The following is a 20,193-nucleotide window of genomic DNA, read 5'->3' as shown; positions in this document are numbered from 1 at the left end:
ACAATAACTCCGGGGTAGGGGTGGGGCTGGGCCCAACTCCCCGCACTGCCCGGGGGCCTCAGTTTCTTCGCCGGGGCTCTGGCGGCCCCGGGGCGGTTGCATTTTGGGCACCTGCTGGCAGGCGGGGCGTTTCCCAGCTCCGAATTCGGCCGGAGCCCTTCAGGCGCTTGGAGATCCTGACTAGGGTGGAGAGGAAGCCCCTCGCCCCCACCGCGCAAACCCACGGAGCCCCTTCTCCGCGCCCCGTCCGCGGCCCCCAGCCGGGTTGCCCTCACCTGCACCCGTGGCTTCTGCCCCTCACTCTCTCAATCACTTCCTGCTTCCGGCTGCCCCATTCATTGGGGCCACGAGTTGCCCACTCCCTGCGCCCAATCAGCGCCCGCCTTCGACGTGACCGGCACTGCCAGAGACCAATGATAGCGTGAATCTTCGTCCCGGCCCCACCTTCCTCCTTCCTCCCTCCACCTCCTCCTCCACGTGCCGTCAAAGCAGCTGCGGATTGGCTCTCACTGCCGGCTGCAGGATCTCCTAACGCTTTGCACCCCAGAGCGGGGTAGGGAGCAGGAGGGTGCCCTGTGCTCTTGTGGGATGCAAATCCCGACTCTAATCCCTTGGCAGGGTGACCTCTGCCCGGCATCCGGCCTCAGTTTACTCCTCTGTGAGAGGGCCCTCCACCTTCGCTTGGGTCATGGACCTCTTGGAAGGCTGGTGTCCCAAGGGTGAGAGAGGAGACCAAGGGGTTAAAGGGGTAGCACGGGGGTGGCACCCTTGTGCTGGGGCCTGCAGTCAGGGAGACCCGAGTGCAAATCCAGCCCCAGAACTTATTGGCTGTGTGACCTTGGGTAAGTCCCTTAATCCTGTTGCCCTCAATTTCCTCCTCCAACAAATGAGCTGGAGTAGGAATTGGCAAAGCTCTGCAGTATCTGTGCCAGGAAAACCACAAACGGGGTCACGATCATCCTCCCTTAATTACAGTGTGTATATAATATAATTAATGGTGTGTATGTGCGCACACCCATTAACGTTTTCTCTGAGGATCTTTCCAGTTCCTGGTTCCATCTCTGCTGCCTCCCCTTTCATAGGTTGGAAAACTGAGGCCCAGAGAGGCCTGGAAGCAGCCAGGGCCTTCCCCCTCCCTCAGGGGCTGAGCTGCTGCTGCTGCTGCGATGGGCTAGATCTTCCTTCAGGGCCTACAAGGCACTTAAAAGGTCTGTCTGGGGAAAAGGGAGGAAGCAGGTCCTGGTCCCATGCCTTAGTTTATCCTCAATCTCTGGAGCACCCTGGTGGTCGCTCTGTGGGTTCTGACTCAGATTCCTCCTCTGGTTCATTTTATAGAAGAGGAAACTGAGGCAAACAGTTATGTGACTTGCCCAGGGTCACATAACTAAGTGTCTGAGGCTGGATTTGAACTCAGGTTCTCCCAACTCCAGGTGGGGCACTCTATCCACATCTAGCTGCCCAGTTCGTCATGGGACCCTGTGCAAATATCCTCAGTGTCCATCCTGGTGGCCGGCACACTTAATCTGTGTTTGCTGACAGGCTGGAAGGATCCTTCAGGATCTGGTCCACATCCTTCACTTTACAGATGAAGAAACTGAGGCTCAACAATGGGCTGTCGCTTCCCAAGTTCTGGGGTTCTTGATTGCTAAGCCTGAAGTGATCTCATAGTGCCCAGCTGCAAATTTGCATCCTCTTTAGCCCAGGGTCCCCAACGAATTAATTCATGTTAATTAGCATTGTCTTCCCTGGGCTCATTAATGGTAATGAACACAATCCTCCCTGGGCTTCAGTTTCCTCCCCTGTTAAATGGACAGGAAGCTTCTCGCCTCACCCAGTGGGTGGTGTGGAATAGACCCACCTTGCCTCTGGGAGTCTTGGACTCTGCCCTCTGAGGTCCTCCCCTGCCAGCCTAGAGTCTGATAGTAGACATGGACCCGCCATGGTGAAACATGGCCACCAGGGGGCAGCATGGGGGCAGCTGGGGGGGGGGGGGTGCGGACCTCCCACTGTCCAGGAGTGAGCCTTGGGCCTTGTGGTCCAGGTGGAAAGGAAGTAGAGAAGCCCAGGGAGCCTGGAGTGTGAAGTGGCTTCAGGGGTTATCTTGCCCATTCCCCATATTTTACAGAAGAGGCAACTGAGGCCCAGAGTGGAAAGGAGCTCCCCTTCCCCCCCCAGGATCACACAGAGAGGAGGTGACCCGTCCAGGATTGGAGTCTGCATCGCCAAAGCCAAGTCCCAGGGGCTACACTCCCTTTCCCCCTCCCTTGGCCATGGCTAGAAATGAGTCCATGGCGCCATGTTGGAGGTGGAGGTGGAGCCCTTTGATCTAAATGTGCCCCCCCACCTAAAACCACTCAGCTGCCCCCACAGAAGGGAACAGGGGGGTGCTGACATCCTCTTAGCATTCCCCGGCGCCAAGCTCCAGTCACTCAGTTGGTCACCAAACGCTTATGAAGCACCCACTGTGTGCCAGGCTACAAAGAAAAGTGAAAGCCCGTCCCTGCCCTTGAGAGCTCCCTGTCTAGTGGGGGAGACGACACACAATCCATCAAGGAGAAATAAAGTCACAACCAGGAGAAATGAGAGCCGGGGGCAGAGGGAAGGCTCCCTGCGGAAGGTCAGGTCTTAGAGGGGACCTGAAGGAATTCAGGGAGGCCAGCAGGCAGAGGTGGGGAGGGAGGGCATTCCAGGTGGGGGCCATTAAGGCATTACACAGTAGGTGCCTAATGCATGTTTGCTGAATGCAGGAACAGGCCGGGACACCAACCCCACCAGGAGCTTCAGCTCTCTTACTAGACTCCCAGCCCTGAGCCAAATGGGCAGTTGGCGGAGCTGGGAGGCTGGCCCTCGCTTCTCCTTGCACCTCCTCGCACCCAGAACGCTCCTCCAGCTCCTTTCCCTTGGAGCCTTGGCCATCTCTCCCAAGAGAAGCGATCCGTGCTCGGGAATTGTGGGATTCTCGCCTTTGTTCATGAATGTCATTTTTCTCAGGGTAACGACCTAATATTCCTTAATGGTTAACATCCCTACCTTCCTTGAGCTGCAGCTTGGGCTCTGTTCTTCCTCTGGTCTCAGCGTTCCCATCTGTAAAATGAGCCTGTTGGACCAGAAGCCCCCGGGGCCCTTTGTGGCTCTCGCCCCATCACCGCCGATGCCTCGCCATCCTGAAGAACTCGTGTCCACAACCTCCCCTAAGATCAGCGTCGGAACGATTTCTCAGGAAGTCTTGAACACCCCAGTGGGGCGCCCCATCTGTCCGGTGGCTCCTGTCATTATGGTGACTCCTGTGTGTCTCAGAGGGCACCCACCATCCTTCCTTCTCTATGGCACTGTTACCAAGGGCCACCACCTCGGACACCCGCCATTGCTCTCTCCGTGCCTCTGGGGGATTTCCAGATTCCCTTCCTCCCGAAGATTTTGTTGTTGAGTCATCGTTTGAGTCGTGTCTGGCTCTTCATGACTCCATGCAGGTTTTCCTGGCAAAGCCACTGGAGCGGTTTGCCATTTCCTTCTCCAGCACATTTTATAGATGAGGAAACTGAGGCATATGGGCTTAAGTGACTTGCCCAGGGCCACACCGCTTTAAGTATCTGAGATCAGACTTGAACACAGGAAATCGAGTCTTCCCGATGCCAGGCTGCTTCAGAAAATGCTGGTGGTAAAAGGACCGGCCTTCCTTTCCGGTCACTAAGGTCATTTTTCAGGATTCCAGAGGCCCCCTAGCCTGCTCTCTTGCTCCTACTTAGTTCTGGATCCCAAATTCCCTTCTGATGTCTAGCTAAGACATGGAGGTGACCCTGGGTTGCCAATGGAATACAAGCATGGGTTATTCTGACCTCTGGCCTGGAATCCATACAAGACAGAACGGTAAGGGCTGGGCAAGGAAGGCCGGACAGGTGGGAAGTGTCTGAAGCCAGATTGGAACCCAGGACCTCCCATCTCTAGGCTGGCTCTCCATCCATTGAGCCACCCAGCTGCCCCCAAGTATAAGTTATTCTACCACCTGAGAGGCTTTGGAGGATGGATCCACGCGCCGAAGGCTGGAGACTGCTTTCTGAATAAGAACCGAGAAGTTCACCCTCAGGGTGCTGGCTGTGGAGTGAGGAATTCTCAGCTAGTGCAACCTAAGTACCCATTTTACAGATGACTAAACTGAGACTCCCAGAAAGGCTAAGTGTCCAGCCTAAAGCTATCCAGGTACCACTCCAGAGCAGAGCTAGCATACGAACCCAGGACCTGTGACTCCAAATTCAGTGCTCTCGTCCCTATGTAAAAAAAAAAAAAAAAAAGCCCCAAATCAACTGACTCCCCTTCAGCTGATTTCATCTGAATTAGCCAGCCAGTCAGTCATTTGACAAGCATTTATTAAGCCTATTGTGTGCCAATAACTGGGCCGGGCACCAGGAAAGGAGGGAGATACAATCACATCAGGGACCTGAGAAGCCATCTTGTCCAACCTGAACCCCCTTTTGTCCATCAAGGAATCAGCCAGGCTCTGCCCAAAGCCCTGCAGGGAAGAAGGAGCCCCCGAGGCAGCCCGACGGCTTTGGGACAGTTGGAATGGTTCGGAAGCTTTGAGCCCAAATGGGCCTCTTTGTCACTTTTTAGCCTCAGTCATCCTTCAGCTCTCTGGGGCCAATCAGAATGGGTCTACCCAGGCTCAGGGCAGCTCCTCCTCCCGGGGCCTGCTTGGCTTCTGGCCCTTTCGCCATCTTGGTCCCTTGGACGTGTGCCTCCTTCAGCAGATGGCCCACAGGGATGGAGAACGGTGTTATTCTTCCTTCTCTGATTCCAAAGCCTTTTTCGCAGGCCGCTCAAATCCCCAGCTTTTCCTCACGGGGACTGTTTTCTAGTCATGCCTCTCCTCCCGTGGGCTTGGGCAGTCGCTTCTTGGAAGCCCCACTCTGTCCTGATGGAGGCCGCCCATCATTCTGACCTGTCAAGATCTCCTCCCCCAGGTGGACAACTTCTCCAACTCTCCCTGCAATCCCCAACTATCCCAAGCCGAGACAGATTCTAGTCCCGACTCCCTGACTCTCGGCCCATCTGAAAAATGGGATAATCAATTCTCCTCTGTCTCTCACAGGGTTACTGTGGAGAACAAATGGAGGGATGGTGTTTGGAGAACAAATAATTCAGCTAAGCCCTTTGCCATTGCAGAGTGGACTGCTTAGTCGGCGGGGGAAAGGACAGAGCTAAAAGTCCTGGATTCTAATCCTGGTTATGACATTGCTTAGTTGCATGACTGTGGGCAAGTCTCTATGCCTTAGTTTCCTTCTCTGTGAAATAGGGCAATAATGCTGGTCCTGTTTCACCAGGCTGCTCTGAGGAACTTTTTAGGCCTTGATGGTTATGGAAAGGCAAACATATTATTATTAGCCTCTGAATTCTGCCCAGCCTTCAAAACTCCCTTCAGCGCTCCCTCTCGCCCATCCTGATCTTACCCTGATTATCCGGCTCCACTTCCCAGAGCTGAAATTAAGGAAGGGTGACTAGAGTTTTGTGCCGGGGCACTACATGCAATTTTTAGAAATTGTTTTGTTTTGACAGCACTTTTCCTTCCTTCTCAGCACAGAAACCAGTGAGCAAGAATCCACCGGGGAAGCTGTCAGGCGTCAAGCCTGGCCCTCTCGGAAGCTGCCCACCCACCAGGGAAGCTTCTCGTTGATCCAGCCCTGGTCAAGCCCGTCCCGCTCCTCCCCAAGCCGGATGCTCCCTCCGGACCAGGAGACCACAGGGAGCTCTCTTCCTGCAAGGGGCTCAGAGGACATGAGGCTACCGTTAGCGCCGTCTAGCCCAGGCACAAAAACCGCCAGTCCCAGTCGGTGCTGCCCGGTGTCGGCTCTTTGTTCCCACGTGTGTTGGGCCTCTCTCCCCTCCTCCACGGGGGCTCCAGGAAGGTAGGCACCAGGGCACGGGCTTCTTAGTGCCCCACAGAGACAATCTCTCAGCCAACCCTGGATCCGTGATCTCCTTGGCAGGGAGACGACCCGGCTCTCCCTCTCTCTCCTGATTGGCTTGGCCGTGTGGCCCCTTTCAGAGATAGGAGCCCACAGTCTGGACAGCCTCCCGTGGCCCTCGGGCACTGTGTGCCCATGGGCATAGGACGCACGCTGAGAGGGCAGAGAAAAGGGGGCTCTCCAGCCCCGACTGGCCCCAGAACACCAGGGCACCCCGCTGGGCTTTTGCCAGGCCTCATCCCACGCCCAGAGCTCTCCTCCTGGGGGTTGGGGTGGGGGTCTCTCTGCCTTCCTTTTCTCTGCTTCGCCCCTCCCTCCCCCCATGCCCAGAGCTAGCACAGGACACCAGACAAGGGCAGCCGAGCAGCGAGCTTTATCACGAGACCCGGGGAATAGCAGCAGGCAGATGTGAGCAGCTGGAAACGGCAAAGGGCTCAGGCCTGGTACGGGCGAGCAGCACGGCAGGGCAGGGGGGAGGGGATGCCACCCTCCCAGACTCCCTCCTTCCCTTCCGCCAGGGCACAGTGTTACACGGCATGATGGGGGGCGTGCGGGGCGGAGGCGTCCCCGGGGATCCGACGAAGCTAGAGGGGCAGTCCTGGAGCCGGGGGCCTGGTCCATCCATCAGGTGAACGGCAGGGAGCCGCGAGCCCTCCCCTGGGCCAATCCAGGAGACCCAACACCGGAGGCTGGCACAGATCTGGGGACAGGATCTGCGCTCCTCCCCCGCCCGGACCCCCCTCAGTCTGGGCAAGCATCCGGGCAGACGTCCTGGGGGGGAACCGCATCATCTCGCGGGCAGCACAAGTCAGCACAGCCGGGGCTCGGGGCGCCGTTCAGTCCCACCCGGGCAGTCTCTCGGGTCTGATACAGCGGGAGGAAGAGAGCAGGTCCTGGGGGGGCCCAGACCCCTGCCCTAGTCCAGTGGGCCCTGGAAGATAAGGCGGACACAGCCGCTCTCCCCTGTGAGCCAGGCCCCACAGAAGGGACAGGCGGCGTGGAAGGCGTGGGTGCCGTGCGGCAGCGGTGTCTGCGCCCAGTAGCGGGCAGTTTTCTCCGAGCAGACGTGGCCGCAGGGCGCGAAGGCATGGCTCGGAGGCCCAGGGTCCAGGCACAGCCCCGCCTCCTGGCCCAGCCACAAGGGCACGTAGGGCCCCACCAGGCGGCACAGGGGGCACTCGCGTTCCTGCGGCCCCCGCTCCCGCCGGCAGCCCCAGCTGTGGTAGCCGTGGACGTGGCCGCAGCGCACGTACACCCACGGCTGCTGCTTGTCGGGGACGTCTCGGCCCCGGGCCGGGCTGGGGAAAGCCAGGGTGCTGAGCCCCACCGGACACTGGGGCCGGGCGGCGTTGGCCTCCTGCCTCTGGGCCTCCAGCTGCTTCAGGGTGGGTGCCCGAAGCAGGCCGGCTGGCGTTCGCCACAACAGGGTGGCCCCGCACAGGTCGATGAGGGAGCCGTCCCGGAGCACATTGGACTCGTTCTCCACCTGGGGAAGACAGTGTCCGAGTTAGAGAGCGAAGAAACCACGGGCCGGGGCTGAGCAGCTTTGGACACAGGAAGGGCCGGGCAACGGCCAAGAGCCCCGGGCTCTGAGAAAGGGCAGGGGACACTTGGCTAGTAAGCCAGAGAGGCTTGGTCAGCCGGGCGGCTTCTCATTCACTATGGACGCCTTCCTGCCCAATCCCACATTTTCCCTTCTGCCCGTGACGTGAATGGCCCTCGTGTCCACCGTCGCCCTCGTCTACATTGCTCCTTACAGCTGGAATGTCCTCCTGTCCTCCTTGGTCTATTCAATCCCTACCCAACCGAGTCCAAAAAATCAGGCTTGATTAAGCATCAATGAAATTCAGTGTGTGTGTGTGTGGGGGGGACATCTGGCTCACATGAGCCACAAGATGGCAGACTAGATATTTTCTCCGATTCCTATGACCTCTCAAACCTCTCCAAAACAGAAATTGTGCCCCAAAGATAAAGCAACATCTCCTGTCTCTATGGTATAGGACGCCCAGAATCCAAAAGAAGGTTAAAAAACCCTCGACGACCAGGAAATGATGCTCAATCACTCCCTCACCTCCCACCCGCTATCCGCAATAGCACGCCCAAAGTCACAGCAGAGGCTTGCATCAAAATCCTCCCTTGGAGACAGGTCCCTTTTCCCTCTTTCCAGCACTGCAGAGACCCCAGCTCTAGGCTGTGGAAGCTTGCTCAGGGTTCAACAGCCAGCTTGTCCATAACTGGCCAAGAACAAAAGCCTGCCAGGGGCTGCCACCCGGAAGCACCAACGCCGCAAGGCTCTTATCTGCTGGTGCCAGTGCCGGCCTGGCCAGAGAACTGAGGAGCAGAGGAGGTGGGACCAGTCACCAAGACAGGACACAGTGTGTTGGGGATGGGGTGCACTGTATACCATACCACGCCACCTAGCCTGGGGGGAAAGCACAGCATGGAGGTAGGACCAGTTCTAACCACCCCAAAGTCAGCTGGGGCAGAGACCTAGGCTGGTGAACTATGAATTGCCTAGTGTGGGAGGAACTTAGGATGCTTTGAGATCCAACTCTGACAGAAACCACAATCAGAAGGGAGGGAGTCAGGAAGTGAATGATAAGAAAAATGAAGGGGGGAAAAAAAGACTTAAAATGCCAAAGGTCTCAGGAAGATGAAAACTCAAAGACCTTGAATGTAAACTGATAAATTAATAGGAAAAACAGTAATACCTGAAGGAAATATGACCTCCAGAGTAAATGAGTTCAGGCATCTATGAACCAAAACTGTGAACTAAAGGAAAATGGTCCACCATTTAATAAGATAGAGAGCCCTTTGGAAGTTGAGAACATAGAAGCACAACATGATATTCTTAAGTGGTTTAGAAGAAATCAGAATTATAAGAGCAGAATTGATGGCATGCACAGAAAAAAATCATGGACAGAATAGAAAAACTAAGATCTGCCCAGTCAAGCCTTACCAAAGAAGCAAGAGAGAACACTTGATTGGAAATGCAAATACAAAGACATGAAGGCCAGTCTAGAAGATAAGAAAAAACAAGAACATTAAAAGAAAAGATGCATGCTATACTAGCTAAACCATCAGATCTAGAAGGCAAGATGCACAAAGACAACCCAGGGATTAAAAGCCTCCCCCAGAAGAACATGGCAGGGCAAAAACCCTTTACATCATAATGAAGGAAATAAAAGAAGAAAAGTGACTAGAACTTTTGAACACAGAAAATGAAATTCCAAATGAAGGAATTCATAATTCACCTCCAGAAAAAATCTCAAGGTTGCAAACTCCAAGACATATAAGGATTAAATTGAACAATTCCATTCAGAGACAACAAGGTCTACAGACCCTCAGGAGAAAGACCTTCAAATACAAAGGAAATGACATTTGAATAAAGAAAGACTATTCTGCACCCACTAAGAAGAGGAGGAGAGAATGGAATAATGCGTTCCAAATAGTACTGGAGCCCAGGGTGACTTGTCCTGCAAATCTAAGACTAATCACATAGGACCAAAGATGGACTTTCAATAATAAAGAAAAGTTTGAAAGATTTTTAGAATGAAAGCTAGAACTGAAAAGACTATCTGAATCTCAAACACACCATACAACAGAAATGCAGGAGGAATGGCTAAATGCAACAGGTAAGGGCAGCAACAGTCACAGTGACCATAGGGAGATCAGGAAGTGTCTTCTTCCTTAAAGGTCCACAAGGAGACAGGAGTGAAGGCAGAAATTTGATGGATGCATCAGTGGGGGTCGGCAGGGGGCATTATGGCCAGAATCTGGAGCCTCCCTGCCCACAGGGGAATGCTTTTTCTGTGGGATGACATTGCAACATGGGAAGGGAAATAAAGAGGGGGAGAGAGTAAAGTAACTGAAAGTATATAACACTGTGCTTAGAGCAGAAGAGGAAACTTGAAACAGAAAAGTTTCTGCCAGACAATATTAATGCAACTAGGATAAGGGAAGCAGACAAATGGGAAAAAAAAAAAAACACAACTTGTATCAAATTTCTCTGATAAGGGTCTGGTATTCAAGATGCATAAACACTATATATTTGCCATTCTCCAATAGATAGTTAAAGGATTTGAACAAAGAATTGCAAAGTATTCCCTACTACATGAAAAAATGCTCCAAATCACTAATAATAAGATGCAAATCAAAAGAATCCTGAAGCTTCACCTCACACCCTGCCAAGGGGCAAAAATGACCAAAAAATGGCAACAGTCAATGTTGGAGAGGTTGTAGAAAACCAAGCACACTAGTACATTGTTAGTGGAGCTGGGAAATGGTACAACCATTTTGGAAAGCAATTTGGAATTTTGCACAGAAAGTGCCTAAACTTTCCATACCCATTGAACGAGGCTCTTTTACTGGGCTTATACCCCCAGGAAGCCATCGATAAGAAGAAAGACGCCACATACTCCAAAACATTTATAGTAGCACTTTCTGTGACAGGTAAGAATTGGAAACAGGGTAGATGCTCATCAGTTGAGGGATGGCTGCGTAAATTGTGGTACATAAATGTAAGAATATTCTTGTTACATACATACAATATGATGTGTGTAATGAATACAGAGAAGTCTAGGAAGATGTATTGTGAAATGATGCAAAGTAAAGTCAGCAGAGCCAAGGCAACAATTAGTAAAGTAATTATAACAATGTAAATGGGAAGGATGACACCAAAATAGCAAAACTAAGTGTAGGGGCAGCTGATGGCTAGATGTGTAGAGAGTCAGGCCAGGGGACAGGAGTTAAATTTGGCCTTAGGCACTTCCCAGTTGTGTGACCCTGGGCAAGCCACTTAATCCCATTTGCCTACCTTTACCACTCTATATCTCTACAACAGATACTTCACATCTATTCTAAGATGGAAGGAAAGGGTTTTAAAAAGATAAATGTAGCAAAATTATAAAGATCAAGTGTGACTCCATTGAAGAAAGATGAGAAGACACCCCTAACCTGCCTCCTCATTGAGGTAAGAGTTCCACAGGGGTTATACTGTGCCCTTATTTTTGGACTTTGTCAATATATTGATTAGTTGTGACAACTTTTTTTTTTCCTCTCTAAAAAAAATCCCAGGGGCAGCAAGGGGGCTCAGTGTATAGAGACGCAGGCCCAGAGATGGGAGGTCCTGGGTTCAAATATGGCCTCAGACACTTCCCAGCTGTGTGACCCTGGACAAGTCACTTCACCCCCATTGCCTAGCCCTTACTTCTCTTCTGCCTTAGAATCAATTCAGAAAGTGAGGGTTTAAAAAAATTATATTTGTACAATAGGATGGCTCTCTGTGAAAGAGAAGAGGGATGCATAGGATACAATGGTGATGTCAGAAACAGAAGATAGCAATAAAAACTTACTTTTTGAAAAATAAATTCAATGGGGATAGATGCAAAGTCTTATATATGGGTTTAAAAAATCTGATTTTTGAAAGCCCGAGGCTTTTTAGTGGACTGAGGTTTCCAGACCTGTCAGTGACATGAGGGCTTAGTGCTCTCAGGAATATACTGTGGATGGTTCCCCATGCTTTGATCTCATCAGACTCCCTCTGGATCAGGTGCCCTTGTGTTGTGTATGGTTTTTACTTTTAACTCTCACCTTCAGCCTTAGAATCAATACTGTGTATTGGTTCTAAAGCAGAAGAGCTGAGCAAAGGGGGTTAAGTGACTTGTCCAAGGCTACCTAGTTAGGAAATGTCTGAAGTCAGATTTGAATCCAGGACCTCCTATGTCTAGGCCTGGCTCTCCATCCACTGAGCTACCCAGCTGCCCCCCCTTGTATGTGTTACAAAGGGATTTCTTTCATGCACCAGCTGAGGTCGCTTCTCATTCCAAGATTCTGTGACCGTGAACAAGTCCCTTCCCCTCTCAGGCCTTGGTTTCTCCATTTGTAAGATGAGGTGATTGGCCTAGACCAGGAGTCGGCAACATATGGCTCTTGAGCCATACCTGGCTCTTTTGAGGGCCGGATCTGGCTCTTTCTGCAGGAGCCACAAAGTCCATTTTTTTCAGGTGCTGTTACAGGAGCGGCACTGTGAGCACTGCACGGCTCTCACGAAATTATATTTTTAAAAAGGTGGCGTTTATGGCTCTCACGGCCAAAAAGGTTGCCAACCCCTGCTCTAGACAGTGCCTCAAAGTCTCTTCCAGCTCCAAACCCCAGGAAACTGCCAGGCCTGGATCATCCATTGTTAGGCCTCCTTTGCCCACTTTGGGCTGGCTAGCTCTAAGCTCTTCTGCTCAGAGAGCACATTTGCCTTCTTAGAGGAGGATTAACAAGGAGGAAACCCCCAGGACTATGTATTTCACCCCCTGAGGTAGGTACTTCCTTTAGCAGCCACATTTTACAAGGGAGGAAATGGAGCCTGAGGAAAGCGAGTGACTTTCAGGGTCACCAAGCCAGGAAGGATGGAGGCAGGATTCAAACCCAGGTCTTCTCGATTGGTCTGAGCCCACAGTGCCACACTGACCCTCAAATAGGGCACACAGAGCCCAGCTCTCCTCCTTTACCTGCTATCAAAATCCAACCCTTTTGGCAAAGTCGGGAGGGAAGAACTCCTCCTTCAAGGATATGGAGTCCACGGAACTGGGTTCAAATCCCATCCCTGAAGCTTATTACCTGAGTGGCTGTGGGCAAGTTACTTCATCTCCCTGGGCCTCAGTTCCTCATCTGTAAAATGAAGGGGTTGGAGTAGATGATCTCTGAAGCCCCTTCCAGCTCTAGATCTGTGATCCTGGGTTCCTGTTGGGCTAGGTAATGTCTAAGGCCCCTTCCACCTTTGACATTCCCTATTCTAAGAGCTCTCCCAGTTGTGATATTCCAGGTCCCTCTCCCACCTCTGACAACCTATGCTCTAAGCTCTGTCGGGTCTGATATTACTTATTCTAAAGGCCCCCCTCAGCTGTGACATCCCCTGTTCTAAGACCCCTCTCAGCTGTGACATTCTATTCCCTCCGGTAAAAGAATGCTATGTGGTCATTAGCACTTGCCAGAATTGGCCTAGGCTTCAGACTTGGGAGGGATTTCCCCTAAGGACTGTCTCCTTCCTCCCCAGCCCCCTGCCCTCCATAGAGCTGTGGCTGCCCAGAAAAGGACTCTGGATTGGGGAGGCCATAAGAGCTGGGTTCTGGACAGGATGGAAGGGACCAGAAGGCCGCTGGGTTCCCGACAGTCACCAAGACAGATTCAGTGTGTGAGCAAGAGCGAGAGGGCCCAGGTGGCAGCACCCACCCCCTGCTGTAGGACCCCTACCAGCTTCCCCCGCTGCTGGGCAGAGCGGCTATCCCGCAGAGTGTACACATTTCCGCAGACAGAGATTTCCCTCCAGACACCAGGCATGGAGCCCTCGGAGAAGCCGCCGGCCGGGTGCATCACCAGGACACCATTGGTGGTCAGACCGTCCATCAGCCCATCTGGAGTCCGCCACTTGGCTGCCCGCTCCTGGGACCAGGGAGAAGCAGTCACCCTTGGGACCTGTCGCCTTGAGGCGGCCGCAACCTTTGTCCCTGGGTCTGTGATGCCCGCCTCCCCCTTTTCTGGCCTCCTCCAGCAGGCCATGGCTGCTTGTTCTTTGGAATGGACGCTCCATCTTCTACCTCTGTGAATCATGCTCAGAACGGACCCCCTTCCCCCATTAGATTAGAATCTCCCTGAGGGCATGAGGCTGACTTTTGCCTCTTCTGCAGCCTCAGCACTTGGCCTGGCACCCAGGAAAGACTTAGTCAGTGTTGACTGATTGACTGTTCTCCTGGTCACTTTTTTTTTTTTTTTAAACTCCCACCTTCCGTCTTGGAGTCAATACCGTGTATTGGCTCCAAGGCAGAAGAATGGTAAGGGTGGGCCATGGGGGTCAAGTGACTTGCCCAGGGTCACACAACTGGGAAGTGGCAGAGGTCAGGTTTGAACCCAGGACCTCCTATCTCTAGGCCTGACTCTCAATCCACTGAGCTACCCAGCTGCCCCCTCCTGGTCTTTTAAGAATCCTTTCCCTTTAACGCGCTCAGCTCCTCTAGGAAGCCTTCTCTGATTCCTCTCTTCCTCCTCCAATTTGCCTAGAGCCCTTCTGGAAGGTCTCTTTATTGTCTGGATCATTTCTCATCTTATGCTTCCTGTTCTGTGTACGTGTTGCGCTGCCCTAGCACAGGAGAAGCTCCGTGAGGGCAGGGTTTTGTTCTCGTCTCCCGAGCCCCGAGCCCAGTGTGTCATACGTGTCAAATTAAACAACTGAATTCTTGTGGTGTTTCAGGAGGCCTCATGGGGGAGGATACACATACGTTGGTTGAAAGAAAACAGATACAAGGTGATCACGGTGGGGAGATTGAGAAGGGCTTCATGGAAGAGGTGGCACAGAAAACCTAGGGAGTCTAAGAGGCAGGGGGTGGACGGAGGGCTTTCCAAGCACCGATGCAAAAGAGAAATGGACTGCCGGCCCTTGAGCCTATGAATGGGAGTCATGTGTGATAAGGCTGGAAAGGAAGCTTAAACCAGGCTCTAACAGGCGTTCCAAAGGAGTATATTTGGTCCTAGAGGTCATGGGGAGCCACTGGAGTCTCCTGATTGCCAAGGGGGAATCCGCTGGTCCTGCCTGGATCCCAGGGCATCCCCCTTCCAAATCTGACCCCCGCGATTTATCTGTGTCCCCGAGGCCATCCGGGTATACATGGCCCCCTCCCCACTGAATCCCCCCACTCCGGCCCCCGAGGCCGTCCCTGTGGGACTCACTCACTCCAAGGAAGATGTTGCTGGAAGCATCAAAGCCAGCGGCATAGATCCGTGCTGTGTAGGGGGGCCAGCGCTCACAGATGACCCGGCAGGCGTACCGTGAGATGGTGCTCTGGGCGGCTGGGCCCTCCCCGGCCACTCCCCCCGGGGTGGTGTCAGTGACCACGAAGTCGATCATATTCTCCGTAGAGCGGCCGATCTGTGAGTCCCCACTCCCCCCGCCCCACCCCAGCCACCAGAGAAGCAGGTGGGGGGCAGGCAGAGAAGAACAGTGACTATTTGAGGATGCTCACAGCCCAGCAGCGTGACCTCCCTCCGGAGCCCCAGGGAGAGGTAGGAGGCCAGGGCCCTCCTCTCAGGTGTAGCCCGGCTTTCGCTCTTCCTGGGGGCCCCCCACCTTCTAACGGGAGCCGTTCAGCAACTCCCCCCTCCCTAAGGGCATGGCAGGGTTTAGGTCCTCCGGGAGAGGCTGGGGGAGATCCGAGGTCACCGGTGCCTTGGAGTCAGGATCAGAGATTTAGGGACCCCCTCGTTTCACAGAGGAGAGTTGAAGCTCCTCACCCGAGGTCACCCAGGCATCCGAAAGCTCTTTGCTCATTTCCTCTGACGACCCATCCACTGAGGAATGCTAACTCTTGCCCTACTATATTTGTGTCTTTTTCTTAGATCCCTCGTGTCAAAGCCTAGCTAGAGATATCGATGGAAAGATTTCCCCTCAGTCCACTGCTTCCTTTCTTTTACTAGTTGCATTGATTTTATTTGTGCAAAAGCTTTTTAATTGAATAGAAATGATCTATTTTCTCTTTTGTGACAAAGCTAGGATTTTGGACCCAGGCTCTTTTCCTTACCACTGAACTACCCTGCCTCGAATGGCTCCATTTCTCAAATGAGGTAGAATTTATGGAGTCCTTTCCCCCCACCAATCCTAGGAGGTAGGCAGTGAGACTGTCATTATCCCCATATGACAGATGTAGAAACTGAGGCTCAGAGACAAGAAGTGATGCTTAGGGAAAGAGTCAAACCTCTTGACAACAGGAAGGCTTTTTCTCCTTCTATTCCCCTTACCTATAATCTGACATTGGTAAAGTTCTTTACTTGTATTAACTCATTTGATCCTCACTGCAACCCTAGGGGGTGGGTTTTATCATTACATTTTACAAACGAAGAAGCTGAGGTTAAGTGACTTGCCCAGGGTCACACAGCTAGAATGTATCTGAGGCAGGATCTGAATTCAGGTCTTCTTGATTTCAAGTATAACTCCACCACCTAGCTGCCTGTCAAAGCCCTTCCCATCTTTTAAGTCCTGGCTCCAGGAAGTCCTCCCTGATTTCCCCAGCTAGAAGTGTGCTCTCTTTTCTCCACAAACTCCAGCAGTATATATATATATATATATATATATATATATATATATGCACTGCTGAAGGAGTCATCCTATGCTCCACTCTGTGATTCAGTTTATAACTGCCTTGTATCAGCGATCTATTTGACTATAAACTCTGTGAGGGCAGAGACATCCATCATCTTTGCCCCAATCTACCTACCTAGTACCCAGCACAGAACAGGCAAAGAATATGAACTGAACTGAATCCTCTTATCACCCCCATAATACTTAGCATCAGCCTGAGTGCCATTCTTTACTCTACTAAACTGTCAGCTTTAAGAGGCCAAGGATTGTGTCTTATCTAAACTATAGGCCACTTATTATGTGTGGAAGGGAGGGAGAATGGAAGGAAGGAAAGAAGGAAGGAAGGAAGGAAGGAAGAAAGGAAAGAAGGAACGAACGAAGGAAGGAAGGGAGTGAGGGAGGAAGGGAGGGAGGAAGGAAGGGAAGAAGGGAGGAAGGAAGAAAGGGAGGAAAGAAGAAAAAGGAAAAAGGAAAAAAGGAAGGAAGGAAATAAGGAAAGGGATGGAAGGAAGGAAGGAAGGAGGGGAAAAGGGAGAGAAGAGAGGTAGAGAGGAAAGGTGAGAGGAAGGAAAAGATCCATACCTGGAACATGTCTGTGTCATTGTCGTGGGTGTATTCTACGATGACCGAGTGGCTCCGAGACAGTGTGTAGGAGATACTGTGTTGGCCCCGGTTACTCAGTGCCTGGGGAGAATGGGAGATAATCACCCACCCACCCTCCAGTCAGTCTTCCCAGCCTCCTTAGGAAGACGGTAGGATCTCGATAGAGAAAAGATGTCGAGGGAGTCAGGGAATGGGAGATGATGAGAGAAGACATCTAGCCTGGGCTGTCCCTTACTTTGGACACAAGTGGGGTAGAGATATGGTGAACGACGTCAGGCTTCACCCCATTGGCCTGGGGTCTCCGGCTCAGTGCCAGGCGGCTGCGGCGGCGGCCCTTGTCCCCACTGGCCAGGGACCCATTGTAGCTACAGGGAGAGAAAGGCACACTGAGCCCTACTCTAGTCCAACACACCTTTGGTTCACCTCACCTTCTGGGAAGACCCCGAAATGACACACTGAGCTGTAAAGAGGTAGAAACAAGGAAAATCTTTGTAAACTAAGTAAGCGGCTTCTCTTTCCCCGTCCTCTTGAGCCTCCAACGGCCCTGTTTCTGCCTGGAGCATCACCATCCATCACTTCTCCTCTTCTGAAACTAGAGCTCATCACTGACTCTTCCCTTTCCCCCACAGTCTCACCTCCATAAAAGCCTTCCCAAATGTTCCCTCTACTTGATTCCCTTCGTCTCCACTCCAGCTCAGATTTGCATTACTCTCACCCGGACTACTATGATAGCTTCCTAGATGTCCTCTCCTCTGTCCTCTCTTTCAATCCATCCTTCAGAATAATCTTCCTTACCCATAGATCTGGGCATGCTTCTCCTGTGCTCGAACCTTCAGGGGCTCCCCAGTGCCTCCTGAGTGAAGTTCAAATTTGTCTTCCTAACCTTCCAGATCCTTCACAATCTCCTCCCACCCTCCCTTCCCAGCATTACATCATTCCAAGCCCCTCTATGCACTGCAAACTAGACCCCACTCTGTCCCCTGCTGTGCCCTTTACCCACACTGGTCCCTTGGCAGGGAAGCAGCTCCTATCCCTTAACACAGTCTTGAAAGCCCAACTCAAATGCTGCCCACTTCGGGGAACCTTCCCTGATCCTTTCTGCCAGGAAGGACCTTCTGCCTCAGACCTTACAGCATTTGGCTGGCATCTCTCTGCCACCCTGACCTCACTATGGTGGGTCACAGAGTTACCTGAGTTTGTAGCTAACCCCCCTCCTAGCCTGGGGGTTCCATGAGGGCAGGCTCTGTGCCCGTCTAAACTTTCAATTTCTCTCAATGCCCCACACGAGGTTCTGTACAGAATAGAGCTGCTCCATTGGACAGCACCAAATGGAGAAAGACGGGGTACAGTAATGGCTCCTCAGCCACAGAGAAGGGCCAGGTGGTTCCAAGGACCAAGGAAGAGGCAGCAGCCCAAGGGAGAGGAACACCTGACGGGGGTCAGGAGACATGGGTTCTAGTCCTCGTTCTGCCACTTGATGAGCGTACGACCTTGGATGCATTGCTTCCTCTTGTTGGGCCTCAGTTTGTCTGGCTGTAAAATGACCTGGATGGACCTTTCTGCCTCAAGTGTTCTCTAGCCTAACACAGTTCCAGCTTTATCTCTGGCTGCTCAGCCTGAGGATAGGGAAAGAGCACTCCATATTCCCTGGAGCCACCTGGCTTCTTTCTGGGCGCCCTCCCCCCAAGACCTCTAGCTGCAGGCCCTCACCCCAGCACGATGAGTTCCCCATACTTGACAGGCTCCTTGCCCAGCAGCAAATTGTCAGACGGAGGAGCGGGCAGGATTCGGGGGGCTTTGGAGCTGGTCTGCCGGAGGCCCAGGGATCCTGGGGTCCCCACGTCAGTGCTGCCTTCCAACACCATCCTACCAGGATCCGAGCAGCAGAAGGAGAGAAAACTGCTCAGCCTCCCCCCTCCAGCCAGTTCTCCCCAGACAGTCGGACACAATCTGGGCCCCATGGCCTCCCTCCCACCTTTCTGGATGGGGGACCTTTCACCTCCCCCATTACCATGGCAACCCTGCCGCCTTTGCCTCCCCCAGCTGCCTAGTTACCATGGTAATGGGGGGGGGTGGAGGAAAGGGGATGCCTGGGCAGAGAAACGTGGCCCAGTCCCACTGGGGAGGGGAGCTGGGCTGCCCCCTGGCCAGGACCCCCCTTAAAAGCATCTTTCTCACTTCCTGGACGCCAGGGAGTAGGAGGTGCCACTGGGCGCCCCAGTCTGCTCGGCTCCTGGGGTCCCTGGCTTCCCCCAGGCCCTGGCTGGGCTCCTCAGGTCTCTCTCCATTTCCCCATTTGTCTCCGTCTGTCTCTGCCAGTCTGCTTCCCCCCGCCTCCCCTCCAGCGTCCTCCCCTCCCCCTCTCCCCCCCAGGGATCCCTGCCTGAGCCGGTGCTGCTCCCCAGCGTGGGTGTCCCGGTGTGTTAGGGGATGTGGCGGGGGGCAGCTCTCACCCTCATCTCTCCTCCTCTGACCCTCCCAGAGCGCCCTGAGCAGAGGCTGCAGCAGACTCGCCCTCCTGCAGGGAACCTGTTTGGGAAACACAGCCACGCAGGGGACGCGCGCGCGCGGGAGGGAGGGGACAGAAGGGGGGGCGCCTGGGCCGCGCACCCCGAGACTGGCTGGCGCTGCCGCCGCCGCCGCCGCCGCAACAGCAGCAGCAGCAGCAGCAGCAGTAGCAGCAGGAGGACCGCGACTAGGACCGGCCGCTGGGGCGCCTGGCACCTACGCAGATCCCGGCGGGGGTCCGGGGGGCCCGAGAGTGTGGAATCTGGACTAGGGCACCCCGGCCGCCCCTCCCGGAATCTCGGCCTCTAGGCCCCGCCCACCCCTCCGGCTGCCCCCGGGGATCCCCCCCTTACCTAGCCCCGGGCGCTCCTGGCCGCAGGCAGAACCGCAGCGGCTGGACCGAGCTGGGCTGGGCTGGGCCGGCCCGGCGGCAGCGGCACCACCGCGCTGCCTCGTCACGGGGACACCCAGAGTGGGGGGGAGGGTGAGAAGGACGAGGAAGGGGAGGGGGACGCACACCACCTAAGGCCCCGCCCCTCGGACAGGCCCCGCCCCAAGGGCAGAAGCCCCGCCCTTAGCGCTCCGCCTCCTGCGGCGAAACTTCGCACCTCGGCCGGGGCCCCACCTACTTCCCTTGAGGCTCCGCCCCTCCCAAAGAAAACCCTCCTCCTTCCCCTCCCTGCCCAGTCTGGAGAGCCTCGTACCCTCCTCCCTGGCCGGGACTTTTTCCAATCTCATTCTCCTTTCTCTCCATGAGTATTTCTGTCTGTCTGTCTGTCTGTCTGTCTGTCTGTCTGTCTGTCTGTCTGTGTGAGAGACGGGGCGGAGCAGGTGGCCAGCAGAGCGCCGAGGACCGAAGGCTGGAATCCTAGCTCTGCCCCTTACTAGCTCTGTAACTTCTACCAAGTCACTGGGGGGAGTCTGGGCCTCTCTTTGTCCCTCTATAAAATGGGGGGGGGACGTACAGGTCAGGAGTCTGTGGGAAGGCAGAGAAAAAGGGGA

The 20,193-nt window shown here is 53.8% G+C and overlaps 1 protein-coding gene across 1 annotated transcript; it reads right to left on the bottom strand.

Annotated features, from left to right (window-relative positions):
- Positions 1 to 6,324: 6,324 nt before the first annotated feature.
- On the bottom strand, positions 6,325 to 19,215 carry PELI3 (pellino E3 ubiquitin protein ligase family member 3). Its single transcript, XM_044680554.1, has 7 exons — positions 19,137 to 19,215; positions 18,394 to 18,549; positions 16,919 to 17,048; positions 16,663 to 16,764; positions 14,680 to 14,874; positions 13,206 to 13,394; positions 6,325 to 7,446 (listed from the first exon to the last, which is right to left on the bottom strand). Exons 2-7 carry the CDS (start codon positions 18,546 to 18,548, stop codon positions 6,877 to 6,879), a joined length of 1,341 nt encoding a protein of 446 aa, XP_044536489.1. The 5' UTR covers position 18,549; positions 19,137 to 19,215; the 3' UTR covers positions 6,325 to 6,876.
- Positions 19,216 to 20,193: the final 978 nt, after the last annotated feature.

The sequence above is a fragment of the Gracilinanus agilis genome, chromosome 6 (assembly GCF_016433145.1).
Source record: "Gracilinanus agilis isolate LMUSP501 chromosome 6, AgileGrace, whole genome shotgun sequence".
Lineage (NCBI taxonomy): Eukaryota > Metazoa > Chordata > Mammalia > Didelphimorphia > Didelphidae > Gracilinanus > Gracilinanus agilis.
The sequence above is the reverse complement of the archived record's forward strand: the minus strand, read 5'-3'. Positions and strand labels throughout refer to the sequence as shown.

Coding starts and splice junctions, on each gene's coding strand:
- PELI3 (XM_044680554.1), bottom strand. CDS start 18,548: ATGGTGTTGGAAGGCAGCACTGACGTGGGGACCCCAGGATCCCTGGGC. Junction 17,049..18,393: donor GGGGAACTCATCGTGCTGGG/GTGAGGGCCTGC, acceptor CTCTCCCTGTAG/CTACAATGGGTCCCTGGCCA. Junction 13,395..14,679: donor CCAGCAACATCTTCCTTGGA/GTGAGTGAGTCC, acceptor CCCTGGTCCCAG/GAGCGGGCAGCCAAGTGGCG.